The sequence below is a fragment of the Paralichthys olivaceus genome, chromosome 5 (assembly GCF_024713975.1).
Source record: "Paralichthys olivaceus isolate ysfri-2021 chromosome 5, ASM2471397v2, whole genome shotgun sequence".
NCBI lineage: Eukaryota > Metazoa > Chordata > Actinopteri > Pleuronectiformes > Paralichthyidae > Paralichthys > Paralichthys olivaceus.
The window spans coordinates 18,536,327-18,563,705 of record NC_091097.1 but is presented as its reverse complement, the minus strand read 5'-3'; the positions used below and the strand labels follow the sequence as shown (position 1 = coordinate 18,563,705).

The 27,379-nt window shown below is 47.2% G+C and overlaps 1 protein-coding gene across 2 annotated transcripts in view; it reads right to left on the bottom strand.

Annotated features, from left to right (window-relative positions):
• tnrc18 (trinucleotide repeat containing 18) overlaps positions 1-24,484 on the bottom strand; it is a 42,755-nt gene extending 18,271 nt beyond the window's left edge. Inside the window, exons 1-11 of one of the 2 annotated variants that reach the window (XM_069524819.1) lie at positions 24,319-24,484; positions 22,357-22,691; positions 11,987-12,127; positions 8,129-8,233; positions 6,011-7,849; positions 3,366-3,453; positions 3,042-3,271; positions 2,260-2,406; positions 1,896-2,080; positions 1,094-1,505; positions 10-999 (exon numbers count right to left, since the gene is read on the bottom strand). In XM_069524819.1, coding sequence (XP_069380920.1) covers positions 10-999; positions 1,094-1,505; positions 1,896-2,080; positions 2,260-2,406; positions 3,042-3,271; positions 3,366-3,453; positions 6,011-7,849; positions 8,129-8,233; positions 11,987-12,127; positions 22,357-22,564 — 4,345 coding nt within the window. In that variant the 5' untranslated portion in view covers positions 22,565-22,691; positions 24,319-24,484. Of the gene's footprint in view, positions 1-9; positions 1,000-1,093; positions 1,506-1,895; positions 2,081-2,259; positions 2,407-3,041; positions 3,272-3,365; positions 3,454-6,010; positions 7,850-8,128; positions 8,234-11,986; positions 12,128-22,356; positions 22,751-24,318 lie in introns of those variants that run through there. The other variant, XM_069524820.1, reaches the window with a different exon arrangement.
• Positions 24,485-27,379: the final 2,895 nt, after the last annotated feature.

Genomic DNA, 27,379 nt, shown 5'->3' with positions numbered 1-27,379 from the left:
CACACTCACCTTGGTCCTGGCGGATGTGCTCCATCTCTCTCTGGGCCATTTGGCTGAGCAGGGCCATCCCCTCAAGCGCCACCATCTCCAGAGGCCCCGCACTGCTGCAGTCAGCGCCCACAGGAAGGATTTCTATCTGCGGTAGGAGTATTGGGGCGGGTGGGGTGTCAGGGCGGGTCTGATTGGCCATCTCGCTGGCTGTCAGCAGGGCGAGCATCCCTGCCATGGGATCCTCAGGGCCGAAGACCAGCGGGAGCGGAGAGTTGGAAGTGGCAGGCGGATAAACAGGGGTCTCTGGAACAATTTCTTTCTGATGGGGAGTGTGTGAGTCGATTGGAGTGTCTGGTCGTTCTTGTTCACACGCAGCGCTGGCGGTCTGCTGCAGAAGAACAGTCTTCTGAGCAGATTCCTCACAGTCTGAATCTGCAGTGATGCACGGTGGGTGTCGTGTTTGCTCTGGATCCTTCATGGCCTTTTGATTGGGCTCAGCTTCTGTGAGTGGAGGGGGTGGAGGATACGTTGCCTGGCATGAGTAAGATGAAACCTCGATCTTGATTTGTTCCTTCTCTTCCTCCCTGACGTCTTCCAGCCTTTCACCTTGTTGCAGTGGAGGACTGGGGACGTGCAGAGGTTGCGGCTGAGGCCGGGGCTTAGATACTTCCACATCAGTCTCTCTGTCTTGACTGGCTCGCACAGAGCTGCAGCGAAGGGGACCCAGAGGTTCTGGCGCCACATCCAGCAGAGGCCGCTCCACACCGGGTTCCTGTTTGAGGAATGATCCGGTCTTTGATCGCTCTAGTTTCTGTGGCTTAATGTCTGTGTCCAGTAGCCTTGAATGGAGGTGTGCTAAGGGCAAAGGGGCAGCTGAGGGTGGAGAGCGGGAGCGGTGGGCTGGGACTAGCTCTGTGTTTGTCCCTGTGGGTGCTGGGATGTGATAAGAAGGGAAAGGGGAGCCAAATGGGGCGGTGACAGACTGGTAAGGGTAACCTGGAGGGAGATCTGTAGAGCAAAGACAGGTTTTAATCAATATGAAACCATCAACTCATCTACACAACTTTACATTAGTGCTATGAAGCTGATAAAAGAAACTCACCAGGATAGATGCCCTGAAAGGGGGCAGAGCCCGGTTTCTGTCTCTCCCTCTGCTCCCTCCGTCCCACCTCCTCCTCAGCCGCCTCCTGTTTAGGCCGCCGTGGCGAAGACGGGGGCGGCGAAGCAGAGCGGGGGGAAGGTGGGTGCGGCAGTGGGGTCGGCGAGTGCACCAACACTCTCTGCCCCGCCTCCTCTGACTTGAGCGTGGTCACAGGTGAGGGGAGCAGAGGCAGCGGGGTGAGGGAGGACGTAGAAGGTGTTGGCGAGCGAGAGGGGCGGGGAGGTTTGCGAGGATGCAGGACGGGTGAAGGCGATGGGGAGGATATTGAGGAGGGTCTGGGTTTGGGGTCTGTGTTCCGCTTGTCTGCCTTGTCTTCTATGTCTGACCGGTGCTCGCTGGCCTTTAAACGCTCCTGAAACACAAGAGAGGACTTAGAAGTGTGTGTGTGTGTGTGTGTGTGTGTGTGTGTGTGTGTGTGTGTGTGTGTGTTGCAGGGTAAAAATAGCAGTTTGTGTTTGCACTGTTCAGATCTCCATGACAGTTATTCTCCTGCTGCACCACAGCACTGAATATATATTTTACCCACACTGAAAATTGCATGTAATTCATGCTCTAATTACTTTGAAGAAATGACCGACCTGTTTTTGAAAATAAAGATTTCTTTACTAGGGACCAATGGGCTTGTGACGGGGAAGGTAAACAATATCTGTCTGGTTCTCAAAACATTGGGGTGTTTGTATTTTTTCAAATTAACATATTTCAGTGTTGTCCAGGGTTGTGCAGTTAATTGATGTCCACTTACGACAAACTGTGCGCTTCTCTGCAGCTCCAGGACCTGAGCTGTGTGCTGCTGGATCATGAGCAGCTCCTGTTGCCGCAGCATCTGGTGCTGGGAGAGGAGCTGGAGCTGGGCCGCGTGCTGCAGCGAGCTGCCCGTACCGTACACCCCCGACCACACCGGGGCTCCACGCTCCAGTACATCGCCTCCTGCAGATCAGTGAAGGGAGGCGTGAGGAAGACGGTAAACTTACTAATTTATTTTGCTAAAATGCATAAATAGTATTTTTATAAGTAACAAAATAGGCAAAACAACATCTTGCTCACTGTGATTTGAGATGCAGCACTTGCATACAAACAAACACCCACATAGAGAGCGGCCTTCATACCGTAGTGTTGCAGGTGCTCAGTAGGAATGACTATTAGCTGTCCAGACTGTGGGTCCCTGGCAAACTGGTACGATGGAGGTAAGGAGCCTGGCAGAGAGGGTGGGTAACCTGGAGGGAGAGTCTGGTGGAGTGAGGAGGGACCGAGGCCTGGGGAGGAAAATAATATGGATGAATATGGAGAGAAAAGTCAAGATTAACTCAGAACCTTAGGGAGCTCTGTGTGCATGTGAGTGTTTGTGCCTGTGCGTGCGTCTCCCTGTTTTCAGATGGTATGTTGAAGTATTTGAGTATATGTGTCCTGATGCTGTTATTCCTGGACAGGGAGCAACAGAGAAGGAGTAGGAGGAGGTCTGGAATGTCCTGCAAAGATCAGGAATGTCTGTGGTGCTTGACCCCTGGAGGCTGTTGCTAGACGGCCACTCGTCAGACACCTCCCTGGTCGGCTGCACCAATCAGAAGAGGGCTCCGAAGACGCAAGCGTGCCATGTGTTGGTGTTGGGCGGATTTACACTCTGTCTTTAGCACCAGGGTGGACGACTCTGATGACACTCACACCTTCTGAAGAGGCCATATTGAAACCTACTGTACTGCTAATGCTCAGACAGTCTACAACAGACCCTTTGTCTCCAAGAAAAGAAACTCATGTCGAAACTCCAGATTAAATTAAAAATTATATGACGATAAGTTGAAATGGAATGTTAAGTGCTACTTTTGAGAACATCTACACATGTGCTTGTAGCAGATGGCAAGTGTCCTCAGTCACGTGCACATCATATACATACTGTATGGGGAGCTGGAGAGCCAGACTGGGGGGGCTCCTGGCCGGGGCATCCACGGGTGGGAGGTCAGAGTCGAGTGGTCTGGAGGCCAACGCCCTGCCCCTGTCAGGGCGGCCCCTCCTGTCACCATAAGGTTGGGGTTCATGAGACTGGGTGCCATCATACTGGGCGTCAGGCCGCCAGACAAAGGAGGAGGATGCATCTGAGTAAACTCCGCCAGCTCTTTGGACTCTCTGAAAGGAAACGTGACACATTATTACTAAACGCGTGCTCAGAAGTAGATTTTGATGACGTCATCACTTTGTCACATCAGTCACAGCCGCTCACCTGAGCACTTTCTCCTGCTCACGCTCCAGTCGGCCGGCCAGCAGTCTCTCTTCGTGGTGACGAGCGCGCTCCTCCCCTCGCTCCTCATCTACGACGGGTTCGGGCACAGGGGAAGCGAGAATGATTAGACAGGGTTGTTTAGTGACTGTTGGAGGGATTCCTATATTTACTGTGTGACTTACACTTATTACACTGGGTGACTTTATGTCCCTAAGTTTGCTGACACAGCCCCACTGGCTGGAAGGCTGGCTGGTTAGAATTCTCCTCCCCACATAAAACCATGTTATTTGTTATTCTCATTATTTGTTATCTGCACATAAAAGTCCTTATTTGTTATCTGTGGTGGCCAAGGCCAGACTGAGATGGATCATGGGAAGATTGGAGTTTGAGAAGCTGGGACTTTACCTTTCTTCACTCTCTCACCTCAGTGTGTCACCTGACACAGATCGATGTGCAAACGTAAAGTAGAGTAAATGTTGTGGGAGTGATTTAGACAGAATTTGGCGCTCACGCATGCAAAGGAGCAGCATGAGGGGCAGAGCTAAAGCTGGGGCACAAGAAATCTAAGCACAAGCTGGTTGTATCTGAGAGCGAGCGCAGGCTTTTAAATGAGAGCATTACAAAATCGGAACATGAGATCAATAAGTCCTGCTCTCAAACTGAAAGACCAGGCTACTATTCAGCAATAATTTGCATCACAAGTGCTGCATCACCGAGATTATCCACATGTATTATATAATACACATGCAGTCTCGGTAATGGTGAAACGACACGTTAAAAACAAGAGCAGTTAGAAATCAGATGTTTGGCTGCAGCCTGGACACAAATACCATGTGCACGCGCACGCACACGCACGCGCACGCACACGCACACGCACACACACACACACACTGACAGCTCTCACTCAGAGTGTCAGCTCTCATCAGTTACTAGCCTCCTCTGCTGCTTTGATATTCACACAGTCTTAAGCCCATGCTGCTTTACTATGAGGGCCAGCGGCAAACGGCTGAGACAGAGAGTGGAGAGAGAAAAAAGAAGAAGGAAAGCAGCAGCGGCAGCAGCACTCAACCAAGCCACCCAGAATAAACATGAGGATCTCCTCCTCGCACTTTCCATTTAACCCTCTTCCATCTCATCAATGCTGACTGAAGGTCCCTGAGCAGCAGAAAGGTTTTATACAAGTGAGCACAATCCTTCAGTTCTGCTCCAGAAGTGTGTGAAAAAATGTATGTGTGTGTGTGTGGCCTGCAAAAGGGACAAGAGACCTTAACAATCCCTGACATGCTCCGCAGGAAAGGTTTCATGACTGTTACCAAGGTTACGGGGAGCCTGTCCCACATGCTATCCTCCCTGCATCAGAAAACCAGCGATTAGCGCTGCACGCCCCCTCTTTCTCTCCACCGCTGCTCCTCTCTCCATCTCACACTCTTAACTTCTTCACTTCCCAACATTCCTCTCTCTTCCCGTCCATCAACCTATCGACCAACGTCCGTCTGTCCACCTCTCATCTTTAGCCTCTCCCTCCTCTGCTTTCTGCCTGCCTCCATCTGTCACTCATCCATCCTTCTATTTGGATTTTCACTGTAAATCCTCCACCGTTTATTTAGAGCACTTCATTCTTAACACAAGGGACTGACGCCATTAAACCAATCACTCTGCTCAAGCAAGGAAATGAATAAACCCCCGACAGGGATGCATGTGCATGCACGCACACACATGCAGATACATAAACATCTTCACTGTAATGCACACAATTCCTCATGTACACTCACACACACACAGCCGTCACTCTCAAGACTAATCCATTGCTTAGCAACGCTATCATGGTCCTATTGTTATTCAAGGCTTGTTTGTAGCTTTTAGTTTCACTGTGTAATGAAATGTTTAATGCAGAGAGAGTGGAGGTGGAGCTGAAGAAAAGAGGAAGGGAAGGGAGCCTGAGGTGGGACCAGGAGGGACGGCCCCTGCAAAGATTTTCTCAGGGAGGGAGAGAGGCTGAACTGTGGATGGACAGAATAAGCATGGAGCTGAGAGAGAAAAAGAAACTGGGGGAAACAGAGAGATGGAGTGGGAGCACTGTCGCTGAATGACCTTGATGTCCAAGAATAGAGAGTACTATGGCAGGAATTGCTATGCAGCACAGAGAGCTGACTCGCCAAGGGGAGCCTTTCAAAAAAATACATCCCACGACACGATTAGTGAAAAGTTCTTTTGACTATTACGGTCACGTTACACGCATGAACACCTCAAAGTCAAACAGGGGCTGAGGAAATATGACTTTAATCTAAAAGAAAATGAATCCTCTATTATTCATGGAACTGAGGAATCATTTCTTCTTGGTTCATTTAACTAAACGGATCCATGTTCCCTGCAGAAGTACAGCCCAGAGTCCAAAGCAGAAGCAGAAGAAAGAACATAAGAAAATGTTTTCAAATATATTAAATACACTTGGTTTAAGTTGGCAGAGAGAAAAATCTAAAGATCAGCTGAGTGACCCTCACCACGTGTCAAAGTCCTTTCAACAATTAAATGATTCACGTTTATGCATTTAATCACATGTGAAACACAGACAACAAAGTTTTACTTGAGTTGTTTGCTGAATGTGCACCTGAGTCAAGACATCGTAGATAAAGAGACATAATTACCTTTAATAGCTGTTTGCAGGTGGGGTCTCTGTGTGTCTGAGGGTCCACTGGTTGGTTTACTGCTGCTCCCACTGTCCCTCTGTCGGGCCACAGCGACAGCGATGCCAACCGGAGGGTGCCGCACCTCGCCCTCCCCTTCCCGGCCAAAAGAGCGAGCGCTGTCCGGCCGCTCCTGCTCCCTCTTCAGCTGGGGGGGAACCCTCAACGCCCCTGAACCCCCAGATCCGACCAATACCCTTTCCCTCTCTCTTTCTCTTTCCCGGTCTCGCTCTTTTTCCCGGTCCCTCTCTCTTTCACCATCCATGCCAATGTTACCCAGACCCCCAAACGGCCCTCGGCCATCCGCGGCAAGCCTGGATGACCCAGGACCTTCAGCAGCAAAGTTTCCACTGTATTTGATCAGACTCTGCATGGCTGAAACCTCCGGGGGGTCTGATTCGGCCCCCACAACTCGCTCGCCCCCACTGGACCCTCCTACCAGTGACCCCCCGGGTCGGTAGAGAGCTGATGGGTCCAGGTAGCGTCTCTGACTCCCCTCCTCACCTGAACGCCCATGTCCATGTTGGGAGGTGTGAGTCTGGGGAGAATGGCTGTGGGGGTGTGGGTTGTTGTTGGGACGGTGACTTGTGTGTGGGGACATTTGTTTGACATTTGTTTGTGTTGGTTGGCTGTGGGGGGAGGAGAGTGTGTGTCCGTGCTGAGCTGCCAGAGCAGCCATGTGAGTCGTGGCATAATTAGCCAATGGGCTGATGTTATTCCACTTAGGCTCCGCCCCTGCACGCTCTATACCCAATCGGATTGAGTGTTTGGAGGTGTCCCTGGTTTCTGGGCTGAACCTTGATTGACTGGAGGAGTACGATGTGTCCTGGCCTCGTTTACCAATGGAACCATTGGAACAAATGACTGAACCTTCCTCTCTTTGATTGTTTGAATCGCCGGACTGGGAGAGTCGAGGATGATCCATCAGGCTCCTCTCAGGAAACCTGTAGCTCTCCCGTTCACGCTCTCTGTCTCTCTCCCGTTCACGCTCCCTGTCTCTCTCCCGCTCACGCTCCCTTTCTCTCTCCCGCTCACGCTCCCTTTCTCTCTCCCGCTCACGCTCTCTGTGTTTGTCGCGGGCCTGTGAGGCGATCTGGATAGGCCCGGCCCGCTCGTCGTAAACCTCCACAGAAGGCACATATGTCGGTGCGGTGACTCGCTGTTCTCTGTTAGGGTCTCTGGGCGTGGAGGGGTGAGGCAGACCAGCAAGCACAGGGGGAAGGGCGTAGGAGATTTGGAGGTTCGCAGCTGAAGTGGCCACAGAATCGCTCCGTCTCAGTCTGTCGGATTGAGAGTTTGAGTTATGGTTGTGATGGGGTCGAGAGCCGCCCTCTTCATCCCGACTCCTCCTGTCCGTTTCTGGTACATGGAACCTGCCCCCACCCCCAGCTGAAGGGAAGGAGGGCTGTAGAGGAGAAGGCCTGGATCTGGCCTCCACTGTGGAGGGATGAGAGTGTGATTTCTGCTGGTGGAGGTGAGAATGAAAAGACCAACCATCTCTGTCTCTCTCCGTGTCCCGGTCCCTTTCTTTCTCGCGCTCCCGGTCACCGCTCCTCGCCCGGCGCTCCTCCTCGCTCCGCCCATCTTGCGTCAGGTCCACCACACTGTGAGGTCGCTGCTCCTCTCTTGACCGCTCGCGCTCCCTGTCCCTCTCTCTCTCCCTCTCCGCCCGGTAGAGCCGGTCCCTACCGCAGTCCCGGGACGTCCTCTGAGGGGGCGTGGAGTTGGACAGGGCGGACGGGGGCGCAGCCGGAGGATGGAGAGGAGACTGGCTCAAGGAGGCTGGCAGGTAGAAACTCTCTGCAACAAACAAAACATTAAAACACATGAGTCTAAAAACAAACAGATGATGGAGATTTATGCAGAGTGCAGCACAGAGGTGAACATAATGAATATTAATATGTCAACTTGCTGAGAAAATGTAAAAATAGCAGAGACATATAGCAGATATGCAACAGCCTTATTCAGGGAGAAGGAAAAGGTAAAAATAAGTCAATGCAAGAAACTAAAAGAATGACGACTCTGGCTGCAGGTCTGCTCACAGGATATGTTCTCTAAACTTTGGTGACAGTGACTGACCTTTATGTGAGTCGTAGAGAGGGTTCTGGGACAGCGAGGGAGGTTCAAGGTGCCCCAGGGACAGGTAGGGGCTGGAGTACAGGCTGCTGGGCAGCGGGGGGTAGCCTGAACACACACACACACACACACACAGAGAACATGTCACACACTGTAGGTTCAACTTATTACATCAATGATATATCAGAAATGTAAATATCTTGGCCTCCTTGATGTTTTAAGCGTTGGAGGATTAGGACCACCCCTGGAGGATGTGGATAAAAGCATCTACTGTTGTTAACTAACAAATATAGATTAATAGTGCATTCACGTCGTGTTGGAAAAATGTGTTCCTGCCCCCTCAAAGTCAGTACGATGGAGAATTATGGCTAATTAAAGGGTAAAAAGAGATTTTTTTAAATATATGGAGTATCTTATTCAACTTCAGTTAACTTGATCTTCAAAGTATCAGGACTTGGAAAGATTTTGCGAGGAAAGAACCACACAGACTTGCCTCTTTTGTGGAGGAGGAAATGTCGGACGTGAGCTGTGTTTCATTCAAAGGCGTTTGGTATTTTCTCAATAAACAATGAACTTGGTATGTGGAACTCCGGCGAAACAGGTTCTTCTTGCTACTCAACTCCTACAAAAAGTTTTTTTCTTTTTCTCAAAATATTTGGACTTTTTTTCTAATTAAATTATGACAAATCATGTCAAATTAAAAAAAATGTTTTCTTCAATATGGTTGAAATACTCCACAGTAAGTCTAAGCAGCTAAGAAAGTCTGTGAAAGCTTTGGAACTCAACTTGTTGCAGGAACATGTTGGATAAAATTAAATGTTTGGTTCGGTGGTGAAAGATTTTTGATTAAAGTTTCTTTAAAGACGCAAAAAATCTGTCTTCTCTCGGTTTTTTTTGGTCAACATTTGATTTATTCTGCGGTATTAGGTTGTGACCATTAGCTGCCGTCCACACATGGACCTGTATGGTAGGAAAGTTATTTATAAGCAGACACTACGATGACCAGTCAGGTAGTAACATTCAGTTTCACAGAATGTAATGGTGCAGCAACAACTCCTGGACAATAAAATCTAATATATCTTCTTTGTAAAGCACAATGACTCATCCTGAATTAATAGCACATGATTCTATTGACACACACAACAATTGAAATAATAAGCTCTTCAATCAATTATTTCATTAGCAGGAAATTAATTGGCATCTTCTTTGATATCTTATTCATAGTTTCAGTCTTTTTCTGAGGATGTGCTGCTTTAATACATCTGAGAAACAGATTAGCTGTTTTCTTTGCATGATTTTTTTAAATGTTTGCCTATTTATACACAGTCATCACATTAGTTAGATTGACTTTCTGCTGCTTAACACTTTAATCGTGTTAATCTTTCTACACTGACTCAGTAGTTTAACCCCTCGTCACCTACAACAATTCATTTTGTCTGTGAGTGTTGGGCAAGAGTCTGCCCGTCAGCCAGCTGCTGCTCTCAGAGACCAGATCTTAATATAGACAAAGCCTTGCACTCTGGTGTAATGCTCTGGATGTCAGGGCAGAGCTGGCTGCTACTCGGACGCTGGCTGATGACACCGAGTTGAACCACAAGTAAAAAAAAAAAAAAGAAAAAAAAAGACCACCACCCAGAATGAGTGAGACATTCCCTGTTCCCACACTCCAGCCATTCCCAGAAGTATCAAAGCGCCGCTCAGTGTTTCGCCGCTAAGTGTCGGGGAGCAAAGCTGAAGTATAAATCTGTCTCCTGTCCGTTTTGAGACGGGCAGAAATGGAGACAGCACGGGAAGGCGGGTGGTGGGGGGAGTCAGCGGTGAGAGGACGGCGCACAGAGACGGAAATATAAGAGGAATGATGTGACGAGTGCAGAGGAATGTGGGATAGGTTTCTTGCAAAGCTTCCTTTAACCACAGCTAACAGCTAACCTTGATCTCCGACAGCTTTGATACGGCCATTCCTGTGCTGCTACGGTGCATCGCAGCCATATCCAAAGTAACTGCTGCCTGGAAAAAAAAACGTCTCCAGCTTTTAGTAACTTTAGCTGCTATTAAAGCCACTCACCAGGTATTAAGAGTCTCTTTGACCCAGTGAAGGATTCTATTCATATCAGAGCAAGTCAAGCCTGCACGGCTGCTTATGTCAGCAGGGGGTTTTATCTTCTTTAGCTCTATATACTCAAGCTTCAGCTCAGGCTCAACTTTAATTCAAACATCTAAAGTCCATACGTGCTTCACGCCTCCCTTCTCTGGCTTCATGGGATGACAAACAGGCTGCGTCTTGGCAGGAAACGAGCGGCTGACCTGAGCGTCATTAAAAGTCATCCTTCTCCTGTTTGCGACCGAGAGGAGAGTTCAGGTTGAAGCCGACATTAAGCCCCTTTTCCACTGGTCAAAAAATTCACCAACACAGATAACTTGTGTGACGTTTGTCTGCAATCGGAATTCACTCCCAGAACAAAGGACGGGATTTTATCGTCTCCGCTCAACGGTGATGGAAACATTACACCTGGGTGAACTTGCTAACTTGTCAAGACAGCAAGGTGAGAGAGCTCCTCCGTTGACAGCGTGGGATATCGAACATGATGCACCGGGGAAATAACAGTGAGGTAAACGCCTCCACTGGCGATGGGAAATGAGTCAATCACATTTTTAGCAGGTTTACCAACTGCTGGAAAACTAACTCTGTAATTTTGGTGTAAAAGATGTATAATATTTACTCCAGGGTCAAATGACTCTGCAGTAGATACAGATAAAAACAACATGCAATAGGGGCTTTTTCTTCATATTGTGCAAGATGCAACACAGTGAGGGAAGAGAGCATCTCATGTTGGCGTTCCTGACGTCAAACATGATGCACTTTAGATTCAGGTTTACCCATGTATAAAAAAACCTGTTGTGTAAACGAGGTATTAGATTTACTTAGTTCAGCACAAAGAAACAAAAAAGGGTAATGAGTATTTCCTGGCTCTGAATGTGCTTCAGTTGTAATCACGTGCCCGGGCCGTCCCCTTGAAGTGTCCCTGAATAGCAGAGAGTAAACTCCAGACAAACATCTCAAAGAAAAAAAACTAATCACATATAATCTGATTTGCTGTGTTTGGAAAAGCACCGAACAAGATCTGTCGCGTAGGTGATGCAATCGGCTTTAAAAATGGAATCCATTCGTCCTTCTCGCTTTACCTTGCCTAAACGCACTGTGAAATGTGTCTCCTCCTATCTGACCTTCTACTCCAGCGAGATTTGATAAGGAGACACAGAAGGACATGAGGGAACGAGGAGGGGACAGAGATTCAATCGCACACTGAGCAGGCCAGAGGAGGAGCACATGGAGAGAGACCAGAGGGGAGGACGAAACACACAAAAGATACTCTCAGTCCTTCGGGGGTGTGTATATTTATATACATACACACACATATATATATTTTTATGTACATCTGTGTCGCGTGCTCATGAGCTAGGTCAGGAAAGACGTGTAGGAAACTAGGGCAGGAGCGATAGAGATGGAGACAAAGTACTTACTGCACAGGAAGTTCAAAAAAAGAACAAGTGAGAGAAAGATAGATTACAGAAACGCATGACAGGCGAAAGACAGAGACCAGTTGCGGACATAGGGAGCGAGACGCATTTAGGACAGAGCCAGGAGTGGAGCTAACAGCAGAGACAGAAATGGAACAGGATCCCACTGGTGTAAGCAATGAGGAGCAGAAGAGGAACAAGCCTCCTGGGCATTGGACGGGAGCAGACTGTGATGTCATGTGTCTTCTAGCATTTCAATTATGTACGGAGACGGAAAGGAGGTCAACAGCAAAGAGAGGGAGAGATGGAGAGAAAATTAAATGTTTGTAGAAGTGAATTTACCTTCATGAGCGTGTGATGCCCAGAGCTGAGCCATCTGCAGGCTGCTGGGATTGGCCGATCTGTACGCAGGTTCAGAGGTCAGGGGGGAGGGGCCTGGATAACCAGACAGGAAGGGACTGGAGCCTGTCGGGAAGGCATCGCCTAGGAAAAAGAGGAGGAAGACCGTCAGTCACCCTCGTACCACAAGAACCAAACTAATAACAGACGAAGACGATCGATTTTTACTTTACATTCTATCACTTCCCCCAGTGTGTGTGTGTGTGTGTGTGTGTGTGTGTGTGTGTGCACAATCAATACACGCTGATGTGTCTATGCCCAAGCAGTCTGTTGTAATCACATTGTTACCGAGCCACCGCATACTCCATTTCAACGAAAGAGACCACAGACAGACTGTAGTCCAAAGAAGACGACAGTTAATTTAACCACCGACTGAAACCACAGTCGTCACAACAGCACTGGACTCGTCGTGTGGTGTTGAGGCTTCTTCATCTGGGAGGAAGCTGTGATGTGACGGGGGCATTAAGGGCATCACACTGACACACACTCTTCAAATACAGATCCGTTCAAGTTTCCACTTACGGAGTCAACTACGTTATAGTTATTCTCATCTATAAACCACTGATGTGTAACTCAAGAAAAAAAAACTTTATTTTCTATTTAACACTCATCCTGTTTTTGACCAATTTACGACAAATGCACTGAAATCCAGAGTTTCCTGTCAGCACTCTCATATAAAGTCCACAGAAAGTACCAAGGGGGTGGGGGGTTTCTAACATGCGACAGATGAAAAAAAAAAAAGGAACTAACAAAATATCTCCAAATGAACAAACGGAGCCGAACACGTAAAACGTGGCAAGAGAGGTTACGGTGATAAGAGTCGACGCAGGTATCGATGTTCTGTGGGAGAAATCACCGCAGCAGATTCATATCAGGGCTAGTTGGCGCTAACTTAATTATGATTGTAAGAAAAGCAGCCACTTGTGTACAAAACACGTTGACGTCACACACCTCACCATTAAAACCAGATCCATCACCTTCACACCAGCAGAGTGAATCCTCATAAAACATTTCATAGCTCAACATGATAGCAGCTATCGATTGTTTTTATTACACTTGTTTTTATTAGAGTCCACCCCCACGTTCATGTGTGTGTGTGTGTGTGTGTGTGTGTGTGTGTGTGTGTGTGCACCACTGACCACTTGTAAACTTTGAACCTTTACTCCCTCTTTCAATCACAACCTTCTCTGAGCTGGAAACGGTTTCATGTTTAGCTGAGGTTTCCCCTCCACCCTGCCCATTACTGAACGCACTGCTCAGCCATTACCCTGATAAAACTAACCATGTGTGTAGGGGAAAGGACGTAGTCTGTACGAGGGTGAGGGGGGAAGGGGCTGAGTGAGTGTGTGTGAGTGATTCTGTATTAGTCCTGTGGGAATCTGAGAGACATGCTGTGCTTGCTGAGTTTTCCCCTGCATCTAAATCAGTACATTAAAACCACAGTCAGTCAGCGCCTGTGCACACACTCAAACACACACACACACACACACACACACCTTAAATCAATAGCAAATGCAGCTTTCCAATTAATCACAAACAACAGGCGTGTAGGCCCAGATTTATTCAAGCTTCTTCATGTTTGCATGTATGTGTGGGTCCTTTTCACACGTGTGTGTACTGTCTTCAGTTAGTCTCAGAACGTAAACTCAGCTGGAAAACAAACCCCGTTGTCCTGTGCGGAGCAGCACAGTGACATGGTTTCACTTCCAGACAGACAGAAGTTACTGGGTTACAACGTGTTATTCATTATAGCGTAGCATTACTCATACACAGAAGTGATTACAGCCCATCTGTGTCACTGCCATCATCCAGTATATCCCGTTCATAAACACAATTCAAATGATTTGAAAAGCATTTGTCTCCAAAATTGAGAATTTGAACAACTGTGACCTGGTTACTTGCAAACGCTAAATGCAAGTAGCTTTTCACACTTCATCTATCAACACAGTGGCTGCACCTTATTCATGTCCTCCTCCTTTACAAAAGTACGAGCAGGCCCAGGGTACGTGAGTGGGAGTGCGAGATGCGTTTTCAGGCGAGTTAGTAAAGACGGAGATTGAAGCGCTCGTATGGACACAGGTCGTTTATTAAAAATGCAAAGAACTCTTTTTTTAACCGCCACCTTTCCACCCTTCACTCCAGTGCGTGCATGTGTGTCAGGCTACGTGCCAGCAGTGTTGTTATAACAAATCATTCTCACCTAAAATCCATTTCCTAATTGTTACCTGGTGTGTGAGGAACAAAATGTAGATGTAGCCCCTTGACACACACACACACACAGAGAATACATTCACAACTGCACCACCTGTCAAGGATGTTGAAGGCCTGTAGGATGTCAGCAGTTTCCATTCCTTCAGGACAAACACCAGGGTCTCTCTCTCACACACAAAGATGCCCCACTAGAGTGCAGATCAATCTCAGCATCTCAGCTGCCTACAGGCCATTTATTCATGTGTACACACACACACACACACACACACACACACACACACACACACACACACTCACACTCACACTTATTGTTTCATGCCAGTGTTCAGTAAAAAAAACAACAAAAAACCCATATTCCCATTTCCCCTTCCTGAACAGTGTAAAGGAGGAAAAGGAGGGAGGAGAAGAACGAGGGAAAACATTTATGCTCTTCGCTCCAGAAACAACATCCAAATGGTAGCTGAGAGGGAAACGTTTCTTTAAATGTTTTGAAATTACTCTTTCATTACCTCCCTCTCTTTTTTTCGCTCTGCCCTTTCCTTCCTTCCTCTCTCTATCCCTTTACAACTCCATCCCACGTTCCCACCATGGATACACACACATACACACACACCAGTTGGCTCTCACTTCACAAGACAGTTAGTTTGCCATATTGGGATAAGAGAGTTGCCAAGAAACACGCTCTCTGACTCCCAACACGTTCTGAGCCTCCATTTTCAGATCCTCATAAGAAGCGTATCTCGGAATCAGAGGAGGAAGAGTTCTGCTGGAGATGAATTCTGATAGAGACGCTGCTGCACATCACACACACACACACACACACACATCACACATCACACAACACACACACACACACACACACACACATACACACACACACACGAAATCTGTGAAATTAAGCTTGAGTCATCTAAAATCAATCTAAGATGGACCAAACAAAACTAAAACCAAAAACAACAATACTGGAACACGTACAAAAACACAACTCTAGTATAAATGTCTGACGCACACATGCACACGCACAGACACACACACACTGTGAACCCATCTGTTACCCATCAGTGGTACTCAGAGCTGGGTTAGCTTGGGGGGAATTTCTATTGATCTCTGTTTTTTTATTCCCGGCAAGAAAAACATCCAAACAGTAAAACTGTGCAGGGTTGTCCGTCTCTGCCACAGCTATAACTGGCACACTGACACTGGTAACCATTAATCCTGACTGTGAAGCAGAGGAAGCGCTCCCCACACAAACACGGGGGTGAACGTGTGTCAACTGTGTGTGTGTGTGTTCAGCCAGCATGTGGCTTTAAGTGTGTTAATGATTTCAAAATGTACAAGTCTGGTTTTCCTGCGTTCTGGGCTGTTTAGAGGAAACTATTTTGCTTGTGTGTTTGTGAGCTCAAGCTGAACACAAGCGGTTTCGCAAGTTCACAAATGCCTCGGCTTTACGATGAGCTCAAGTTACGACATTGTCAGCTATTTAGTTTTGCATATCACAGAGCAACATGTTAATAAAGCCCCTTTTTCCACTGGTGAAAACACCCACTAACATCTGGCTTTTGTCTGGACTGGGAACGGATATAATCTGCATTCGTTCCTGGGTATTATGACAGTAGACAGGTTTTTAATTGGCTCCTATCAGCAGTGACAGAAACGAGACACCCAGGTGAACGTGCTGATTTTGGTGAGACAGCGCGGTGAGTGAGCGCCTCAGTTTTCAGTGCGTTTCAAAACCCTTGGAGGCAAACTTTTCTACTCACAACAGGAAAGCAGCCAATCGACTTTTTTACTCACATTTAAATAAACTATCTTTACCTGCTAATTTTGGTGTAAAGGTGGTTTCTCAAATGAGTCTCTTTCTATAAAGTACAGTTTTGTTGATGAAGCAGTTTCGTAATTTGGAAATACACAGGCGAAAAATAGACAGGCCTGCATAAATGGCAATTTTGAAAAGCTTGTGGGGAAATAACCATCGCTCCGACAAACGGGGCGAAGGCTTTTAACTTCTGAACTTTTGTATCTTCTAAGAAAAACAGAAACTACACACGAGTCAAAATGGAAAAAATTGAATCATATCGAGACAAATGTTTGTTTTCCTTTCTTTTCTACATGTTCTCTGTCTTATGCATCTTGTATGTTTATGTAAAGCTATGAACTGCCGCTGTGTCTGAAATGTGTTAGATAAATAAACACGCATGCCAATAAAGATTGTAGAGGGAGAACATATGTTTTCCCATCGTATATACAAATAAGCACATCATGGCTGTAATGACGAGTAATAAGCGGTGCATGATAAAAAAATATTTTCCTACATTAAATTATTGGAATAATAAAATGATTTTTGCCAAAACAAATACAAATGCTTAGGTTTCAAACACACGCACACATACACAACCAGTCAAAGGTTTTAAAAACACCCAATTTTGTCGAGTTCACGTTGAAATATCAGCAGTTAAACAGCAACACTAAGGTAAGTGGAAAACTACTCAAGGAAAAAAAACGAGCCGAGATGTAAGTTCGGGGACCGCGACTGAAACCTGTTATTAAATGGGCCCTGGTGCTGAATTATTTAAGACCATATCATAAGCTCCAACTTTATCAGTTCTGCTCTCAGTACTTAAAATAGATTTTCTATTTATTAAAGCGACATAAACGTTATCTTGCAGATGTTATCTCTCCAACTCTTCTGATTAAAACATTTGTCTATTCTGCATTTTCACTGTTTCCAATCTTTCTCTCTCTCTCTGCGAGGGGCGGGGCTCTCTCTGCCTTTCTCACATGCCGCTGTACTAACACACACACACCGTGCTGCTTTTAGTGAGACTTAGTTGTCAATGCTAACAATGCTTGTTGCTTCAGGTGCAACAGGTCTTCTGTGGTGGGTGGAAACTCGAGACGTCTCTGGAAAACATGCAGAATCAGTCCAGCACATACATGTGGAGAAGTACAGTTTAACCGGAAAGTTCATCCGTCACTGTCCCCGCTCTGTTGTGTGTGCTCACAGCCTGGAGACCACACACACAGTGAACTAAACTATACAAACACTGGTTACTGATTAAAAGTAACGATTAGCCAAATGACTGTTGTGGGTGTTTTTATAACTTCAGTCTGAAATGGTTGGAGCAGGTAACATAAACATTTATAACTACAGAACAAGAGAAGGAGAGCGAGTGTTGCACGACCATTAAAATCTTAACGATACCAACGTTTAAAACTTCATGTAACGTTTAAACTGTTTCAGCTTTGTGCAAAGGTTTGTCCTGACAGTTGGATGCACCTAATGTTCTCTGAAATCTCCTGTGAGGACTGCAGTTGTTATTTTAACACACACCGATACCAGCAAATTGGAAGAGCCCACACACAATCATGCAGTGTCACACATACAGGACGGTATGCACAGGTGCACCGAAACACACACATATGTACTTGTAAACATGTGACAAGTACCAGTTAAACCTGTAGCACAGGACACTGCAGCGTGATATATAATTATAAATATCTATCGTTTCATTTCATGTTCTGTCGCTTATTTTTTTTTAGTGTCTAGTTTTCTGGTTACATTTATAATCTGGTTTAAGAAGTACGTGATGAAGACGATCAACTATTCAGAGGAAAGAAAAGTGTAGAAATAAGTAATAACAGTGAGACTGTTCCTGGGGTGTTCATGCTGAGAGGAAAAAAGCACAGCAAGGACAATTAAGTGAGCAAATTATTCGGCCGAGTTAATCTCAGGATGATTTAAAACTAAATGGCAGATGTCAGTTAACGGTCAGAGGTGCAGGTCGCCCGGGCGGCTCGGCTGGCTCCCGCACATAATTAAGAAACAGTCGAATGTGACTTCTCTCACACGTCGAACCTGCTCTCTGTGTGTCTTTCGTGTCACTGCGCATTTGAAATGCGAGTCTCCGGGGAGGAATATTATAAACCTTATGTAACGGGACACGTAGCGAGTGCGATGTGCAGCCAAACCGACAACGCAGTGTGTGACCTTTGTGTGTCGGAGGGTGTTGTTTGAGTCAAAGGAAGGTTCTGGCAGAGTGAACGACTTGGCTAATGCTTTAGGTATTTCAACATGCCACAGCACGCTCTTCCACACACACACATCTGTCACTCTTATGTTTGACAGCTGCGTGTGTGTACATTGTTTGTGTGCATGCGTGTGAGTGACTGTGCGTGTCATTTGTCTGCCTCTGACAGGTTTATTGTAGCAGGGCAGTGGTGCCTTCTCTTAAAGGAACCCGCTTTCTCTCCTGAAAGATTCAATTAAACTGAGAGGCGATGCGTCCGAGCCACATCTCTCACACACACACACGTAAGAGTCTGTGTCTTGAATAGATATAAACACACACTAACCACATTAATGTAAACATAAACAGACACATTAACCAAGTAGAGTGGAAGACAAATGGGGATCGGGCAAGACGACCCTGGCCTGCCCCGCACACTGCATGAATTATACACCCCTGTTCCTGTGAGTGTGTGCATATGTGTGTGTGTTTGCATTTGAAGGGCCACCACATTCATCTAGCAGTGTTTGAATGTGTTGTGGTCAGGATACATCTCCTCCTTTCCCTGTGCAGAGACTCCCAGGGGGAAATCCCAGCTCTAACTGCACTAAGCACAATCACATGCTTCTATTCCCACACACAAGAGCTCAATCCTCTCATCTACACACACACACAGACACACACACACACACCTCAGCGCTTATCCTTTGAAAACAAACCCCTGCTTTCCACCTTTGGGACTGTGCCCATTTATTTCTCCTTTTCCATTTGTCTTGAGCGAGCTTCATCTCTATCTGCTGACTCCTCTTCTCTGCCCTCCCCACGACCCCTGCATTTGCCTCACCCATCTCACTCCCATCTTCTGGGTGCATGCTTGTGTGCACATGTGGGTGTGTATGAGACAAAAGAGCAGAAAAGTTGCTGGTTCAGGCACATTTATCCCTTAAGCCACACAGATGAGGGGCACCACCCCGGACGTCACCTTTGCCTCATTAAGCATGCATTTGTTCCAAACTGCACTTGCAAACCTGTATGGTCATTATATACATTTAAAGCAATCACATAGAACAATTCCCAAATGGATATAACACAACTGGGATTCAACGTGCAGCCAGTCTGTGCGTGCTCCCACACACATTTCTGCTCTGAACGCCCGGAAAAAATCTGTCAGCACGGAGGAAATTATGTGTTTTACTTTTTCCTGCAGAAATAACAACTTAGTTAATTGTCCAAAATCCTTTGAAAGAGATGTTGCACACAGTTTGATCGTCAAGTGATAACTAAGTAACGCAGTATTTTGCAAAAACTCCTTGTCCACCCAGATCCATATACACAGTTTCAAAAAAGTACAACCACATCATCCTTTTATAGGAGGAGTACAGTTTTAAAAATAAAAAGCATCTGTGGCCTCGTCTCCTCTGCTGCTCTAGGATGTGAGAGGGAGGGAAGAGGACAGATGGCCTCAATCTGGTGATGGAGACACCGGCAGACCTCCAGTAGACAGACGACCATTCATAGCTGTTTTACATCCCTAAACTGAGACTCAGACCTTATTGTGTGTTAATATATAACCTTTGCTAAACAGAGGATATGAAAACTGCACAAGCAGCACAAACGTCCACAATCTATTTGCAACTTCACAATGGCTTTTTAAAAAAATGTTAATCTTTCTCTCTCACACACATCTGGAGGTGCGGAAATAAGAAGAGAGACTTCACTTCATTAAAATCAGGTGGAAATCTTATTAAAACTGAACTAAAAAAAGAAAATAAGGGAGAGCCCTGGGAAATAGGTGTGTGCTGGCAGCTTTTAATGGTGAACCCTGCTATCAAGAGCTCAGCCAAACACCACTGTGCAGAGAATGTCTGGATCTTTTAGAACACATGTAAACAACAGCAGCAGCAGCAGCAGCAGCAGGGCGGTCTCAGCTCCTCTGGTTGCACACTGGCTCCTTGAGCGTTGGAATCGTGCTGCTTATTGCAATTAAATCGGAACATTATGAACATTTGCGGTTGCTGAGTAATTATCATGTAAAAGGCCTGCATAGTGTTATTACAAGCATGGGACCGAGATCTCAGCCGGGTTTGATGAATGTAATGTGTGGGGATTTGATATTGAGGAGCGCCATAAAGCTAAATGACCTGTGTCGTACAGTGTGTGGAGGCTGCGAGTGTGCGTAGGGGCGATGGGAGTCAGGGAGTGAGAAGGTCAGTGTGTGGGCAGAATAAAATGCATCCCGTTTTTAAAGGAGTGTTTAAACTGCCAATCTGGGCCAGAACAGTGGCCGGGTCAATTCCACTTCACCAACTCCCCCCGCAGCACCAACTTGTCCCACACATGAATGTCTGCACGCACACACACACAGTTTTCAGCCCGTTTCAGAACCGCAGGAGGGAGAATGGAAGAGCTGCTGCAAAGCATTTTTTTTTACCAGCAAATGGTGTTTGCATGGTGAAACCCAAACGTCTCATCACTTCACCTGAAAACGACTCCATGTTATTCTGAAGGCACAAAAATCCGCTTCAACGAACGGTGCCCTCTCACGTCTCTTCCCTGGAACATCAGTCAGTCATCCTCACACTCCCTGCTGCGAGTTGATTTTCATCTCTGACAGCTTTTCATGTGCACGTGTGAGTTGAGTGTGTATAAGGCTCCGCCGGTGTGTCAAATTAACGCTTCATCAGAGCCCTGCCCTGCATGCACCACTTCCCTTTTACTAGACCTCTTGTACCCCAAGCTCCAAACGACAAGTACAGCATTGAACCCACGCTCGACAGTGAGGACGGGGAACACAGCTGAGCTGGATACATTATCATCTTGTCATTTTATTCCTGTCTGCAGCTTCACTGGGATGTAAGTAACTCGATGATGGTGTTTGTCAGACTTTCCATTTTCTAAAAGAGGCGGCCGGCAAACAGCATATTTGAACTGTGACAAGTTCTGACTTTCCCTCTGACTGACCACAAAACTGAATGCAAACATTCAGTGTTATCTTTTCAGCACAGTGTTATTTTAAGACTTCCATTACTAAAAAGGAGCAGAGCTCACTGTGCAGGCAGTAGAGTAAAAGAGAAATCACCAGCTCTGCGGGGAATAACATTTACTGGATGATCTACTGACTGCACACTCAGGTAGGGAGTGATGTAAACAAACACATGGGGGGTTTTCCCCTCTGCCTTTTTATGTTGCACCTTTTCTTTAATGGCCAAATAAAGTCATCCACCTTGCACCTAATGTGCTGATACACACAGACACACACACACAAAGTGTAGGTGGAGTGATGTAAACAAACAGATGGGGGGTTTTCTTAAGGGAGCCAGTGCATGTTTTATGCCACACCTTTTCTTTAATGGCCAAACATATCAAAGTCATCCACCTTGCACATAATCTGCTCATTTAAACACACACACATCCCCTCGATCCACCTGAAGCAGCAGTGAATGTTCAACTGAATTTTCATAAACGCAGGGGGACGAAAAACAGCACCGAGCATTTGCCAAATGTTCCATAAGAGCAGGTTTATCACTCCAGATACCGGAGCCACAGCCATTCCTCACTCGTACAAACACTCCAGCAAATTACCCCAGCAGGGGAAGAAGTGGTCCGTCATCAAGGTCACAACATCACCACCCCCACTCTCCCAAACACAGGCACACAACACACACAACACAACCCGCACTGACGGTGTAATGCTCCACATGCAATCCAAAACCACTGCACCCTGACCTGCCGCAACAACATCCACACTCAGCCCTCTGTTGTGTCCGACAACCAGGCGACGTGTGTTGTTGGAAACTGCCTGGTAATTTTCCGCTGGTGCCCCTCGCTGAGGCCGAGGATCTTTATTTCGGTGCCATACTTTTCACATGTGAAACTTGTCACCGCTCCACAGGAGCAGCCGCTCCTCCTCCTCCTCCTCCTCCTGCACCGAGGCTCGGTTCCCGCAGAACAACATCGACATGATGACCGCACACTGTGCCGCGAACCGTGCGCATTTTAGGCGCAGCGTTATTCCAAGTTAATCATTGATAAACTGGGGGTTGTGCTTCGGTGTCTGTGTCTGTGGAGCGGTGTGGTGTGAGGTGTTGTACTCACTGTGGTGTGGATGTAGGTTAATGGCCGATGGCAAGAATTTTCCAGAGTGGAGAGGCGGCGGATGACTCGCGCCTAAGTGACCGGGCGAGGGAGGGATCCTCCCGGCTGCCGCTGCTGCTCCGAGTCGGTGAGACTCCATTGCGAGCCCCGCCAACAACGGAGGTGGTACGTGGACGGATCGGGGAGGTCCGAAATCTCTGCCATCCATTATCCACACAGGGGAAAGTTATAAAAAGAAATTGTCCCCCCCTATTCCAAAAAAAAGACAGTGGCGGCTATAATAATGTCTTTAGTTTTCCAGGCGACCCGGGCTCCCTCTCAGCCATCCTGCTGACCTGAAAAACACAAGAGCAAAACGGGTTGAATCTCAGCGTGAGGCGCAGAAAACTGTTGTGAACACTTGGAGGATTTCTCGTGTTTCCAGCGAACAGGCGGCCCAGTGCGCGCAATGACGCAGTTTGGAAAACCACTTCAAAAACTAAACCTGAGTCTGATCTGCTCGATATTAAGAACATGCGAGTTTCCCCCCGATGCATCAAAACCGCGGGTCTCGATGCAGCTTTTAACTTAAAGCCACAATATTATGGCGAGTGTGTTTCAGCGGACTCGCACCGCTCCTCCTCCCCGGCTGCACAGCGACCAAAGGCGGCAGCTCCGGGGCTCCGCTTCCCGGGGAAAACACGCAGGAGAGGGGCGGCGAGCAGGCTGCTCTGCCCCGGCAACAAAACACCCAGCGACCCCGCAATGAAAACCGCATAAAGTGGAGAGAGAAAAAAAAACAACAACAACCTTTTATTATATTATTTCTGATCATCAAATTATTTTTATCCCAAACCGTAAACCAGCAATGGAGGCTATGGGCCGAGCTGTAAACCAATACACCATAAATACTGGAGGCGCATCGCATATAAATTTCAAACAGGTTAAAAATAAATAAGGTCGCAAAAACCTGCATCATTAATCAGCGGGGTTAGCGGTGTTTTGTTGCCCGCAGAGGCGAATTTAGTCCGGGTTAGTTCGCCAGTGGACATGGGTGCTGCCCAGGGACAGAAACCAGAAACCAAACCCGTAAACACTCGAGTTTAAAAACCGAGAACCTCGTTTTTAATCAAGATAATCCACCAAGATGTGAACTGGTGTTAAGATTAAATACGATTTACAGCATTAATCGACGGATGGTTCGGTTTATCGAATCTGTTTAAAGGTCGATTTTTTTTTTTAAAAGTCGTTTTCAGATAAAAAGAAATAAAATCCTGGGAAACACGAGCAACATTGAAAAACACAAGAATGAAACTTTTATGGAAGAAAAACATCCAGTTTATCCAAAGAGATGAAGGTTGTGTGTCGAGATGAATCCAAGTGGTTTAGTGATTTTTACGCATTTTCGCGAGAAAAAAAAAATCAACACAAGTGAGTCAAAATGAGTTTTAAGTTTAAAAACAAGAGAAAATGCGAGTTAACCTCCGAGAGGCTGCGAGCGAGCGCGTTACAGCGGGGACTCGTGATATCCAGGCGGGCGGGAGCTGGAGAAAGCCTCGGTAACAAAATCACAATAAACCCTTCTTTCCTTTTTCCTCCATTATAAAAACACTCCGGACGCTAGTGTCGCCTGTGGCCGCGGTGGGGGACTCTCCGGCGGGGCAGTGATCCAGGCGGCTGGTCGGCGGAGCTCCATGCGGCGGTGGTGGTAGTGGTGGTGGTGTTGGCGGAGGAAGGAGCTCCGCGTCTCAGCCACGTTTCAAACTTTTACACGGTTCCGCTCTCGACGCTGCAAAACTTTCGCAGAGGAAACGTCTCGGAAGTGCGTGTTTTTCTTTCTTCACGCAATTTTTTTTTTGTAAACTACAAAGCGAACCTTCCGCGCCCTTTTCACGCACATTTACAACCTGGAGCATGTGTGGAAACAACAAGTTAGCTGGAAAAATGGCAACAAGAAGAAAGCGACCGTGTCGAAGTGCTTACTTGAGAATGGAGAAAACCAAAGAGGGGGGGGGGGGGGAGGTTAAAACAACAAAAACACGCAAACGCTTGTTAAAATGGGCGCAGGTTGCGTGGAGCAGCGGAGCGACCCATCACAGGCTGGTCCGGAGGTAAAGTGGGGGAGAAGTTGGGGGGGAGAGAAAAGCTCGCGACGCGTCCGTGAAAACTCAGAGATGAAGCCCAGCATTGTTTCTCACGCCCCGCCCCCCTCCCCCCTCACTCTCCCACTTACCGCCCAGCCCTGTGAGAGTCACGGTGCTGCTCCCTGATTGGCTGCCCGGAGTGTCCATCAAGAGTCCCTAGTGGTTAGAGGAAAAAACAACACTGGCCCCTCGCCAGAAGAATAAAACCAATTATGGAGCAAGAAGCTTGATCCGTTTCAAGGTCCCCTCTCCTCCTGCAAGACCGAGAGGGGACAACAAGCTCCGGCCCACCGCCCCACCCAGCACCACGATGATTATCACAGACGCTCAGTAATTGGGGGAGCACAAAGTGTGGGCGAGTTGTTACCCCGCAGGAATGTTGCACTTGTTATTTTTTTTGTTGTTGTGAAGTTTAAAGCTGTTAGATGAGCACTGAACTCCGGAGAATCTCCTGACGTTCTCCCGGTTCTTTGGTTTCTCATGCACGATGTCCGATGGAGTCCGCCTGCAAACAGGGGAGGAGATTCTCCAGAGGATTCACCACGAGGGTGTGGGTGAGTTACAATAACTTTTATTTTGATGATAACTTTATTTGTATAGCACTTATCTAAACATCTATAAACACTTATCTTACAAAGTAGTGAACTAAAATAAAAGGTATTCAGCTCTAATCATCAAACCATTGCATTATAAGGTCCAGACCTCAAAATTTATAGAGGAATCCGACAGCTCCCACAAGGAGCAGCAACTGTGGAGAGAACAAAACTCCTCATTAACGGGAAGAAACCTCCAGAACCAGACTCAGTGTGGGCCACATCTGCCTCGACCGGCTGGGCTGAGCGGAGAAAAATGGGGAAGAGAGGAGAGGTGGGCGGCAAAAAGAGGTGTACACCTCGGAGCTCGACACTCGGAATGACATCACACCCAAATTACCTGAGTTAATATTGTCCCAGTGTCACAGGAACAATGTTTACGTTAGCCAGCAAGTCACTGTTAGCTAAACCAGTTCATAATAACACATCGTGCATTAGGTGGAGGTTTGTAATCCTGAGCTCAGAGATGTAATGGAACTATAATATGCAACAGATCTCCTGCTGTGTTCTTCATATGTGAACAACTCTGGACCAAGTCTGTAATATGGAATTTCTTCCATCAGTTAAAGGATCATCGTGTCGTATCTTTTGAGTCTAACAAGTTTTTAGAGGGTGAGACAGGATGAATAATCTTCATTCCATAAAATACAGGCCTAACCCCCATTTTATAAATGGACCTCCACATACGTTGTGGACCAGGAATTATCCTGGACCCTCTCTCATAGAAGCCATGAACGTTACGGAGTCTTTTCATTGCCGCACCTCCATTTTTGATTCGCAGCACCGGCCGGGCCTTCGTTTGCCCTTGTAGGTGCAGAAACACTGGATGTGTCCACCGTGCAATAAAGTGGCCGAGGCCGAGCGAGGAAAACACGTGGATTTGCATTAGAAGAGGAGGGAAAGTGGGGTGTTCAGTCAGAGCCATTCTGTTGAGCTCCAGGAGGAGGGTGGTGGGTAATATCTGGGGCTCTGACCTCCTGCTCCTGCTCCTGCCCCGTGCTCCTGCTCTTTTATGATCAGGATCTGTTTCTTTGATCTGACCCGCCCTGTGTTACATAGTTGCAAAAAATGTTGATTAAAAAAATCCGAGGCTGTTTCAAGCTGCCCCCCCCCTCCTCCTCCTCCTCTCCCGCCCCCTCCACTCCTCCAACCCCTCCTCCTGACGGGGGGCCGGTTTCAAGGCGGCCCTCCGGCTCCGGTAGGGGGAGAGACGGCGCTGCAGCTCAAACCACCGAGGGAGAGCGGAGGGAGCAGGGGGACCGTACTCCGAGCTGCGGCCGCCGCCGGGTGCATGAGCTCCATGCGGCAGCGCAGAGGAGGCCCCGCTGCAGCATGGCGGTTCCGGGTGAAGTCGCGACACGTCGATGTGCGAGTGTATTAGATTTTTCACCACCGAGCTGGAAGAGAAGTGGCCGCTCAGCGACAGCCCTCACCCCGCTGACCTGTCTGCTCGCGGCGGCTGTCACCTCTGAAGGGACCCGGGAAGGGAATTACCAGGCGGAGATCAGAGCGCTGTCCCCGGCCTTTGTTCTCCAAATCGCTCCGGCTGGGAATTCAGACAATGGCTTCAGATTAAGGCCCCATTGTAGCCGCCTCCTCACCCGGGGAGCAGGAGGCAGGTTTCAGCTTCAGGTTGTTGTTGTCTCATGTCAGATACCGCCGTGCTGGTGGGGGGGTTATCTCCACTCAGAGGTGGGTATGTGGCGGATGAATGGGTCGTGGAGCGTCCTGGTGGTTTTCATACAATTTGATAGAAACAGCTCAGTCATGATAACAAGGAGCACTATGCATTTTCTCTTTCGTATGTGCAGCATAATGCACGGAATAAATCAGACAGATTATTAAATGAAATAAATGTAAGGCCCACTGAGTTATATGCCTCATTCTTCACTTTATTATTGTTTGTATATTTTTAATCTGTGCTAAATAAAATGTAATCTAATTTAAATAATTTATGACAAAATGCATCAGTTCTGAATTATTGTTGCTGAAATGAATCTTAGTAAATTTCTCCGTTTAAAATCTCATATAACAGCCACCAGTTTATGAGTGGAACAATGTGTGCGGGGCCCTCACCTCCATCATTGTAACTGTAATAACAGATCTGCCTACTATCTGTTTATTTCTAGGTTAGAGCATCTCGCTGTGACGCTTTCCTGCAGGAACAGATGGGACCAGTTGGTAGATTATGTTTTTTTATAGCCTGTACACACCAACTGGGTTCTCTGAGGACGGTCCAGTCTAAAGCATCCAGGCTTCATGTGGAGCTGCAGTGGAAAAGTACTGAAAACCACGATTTGTCATCCA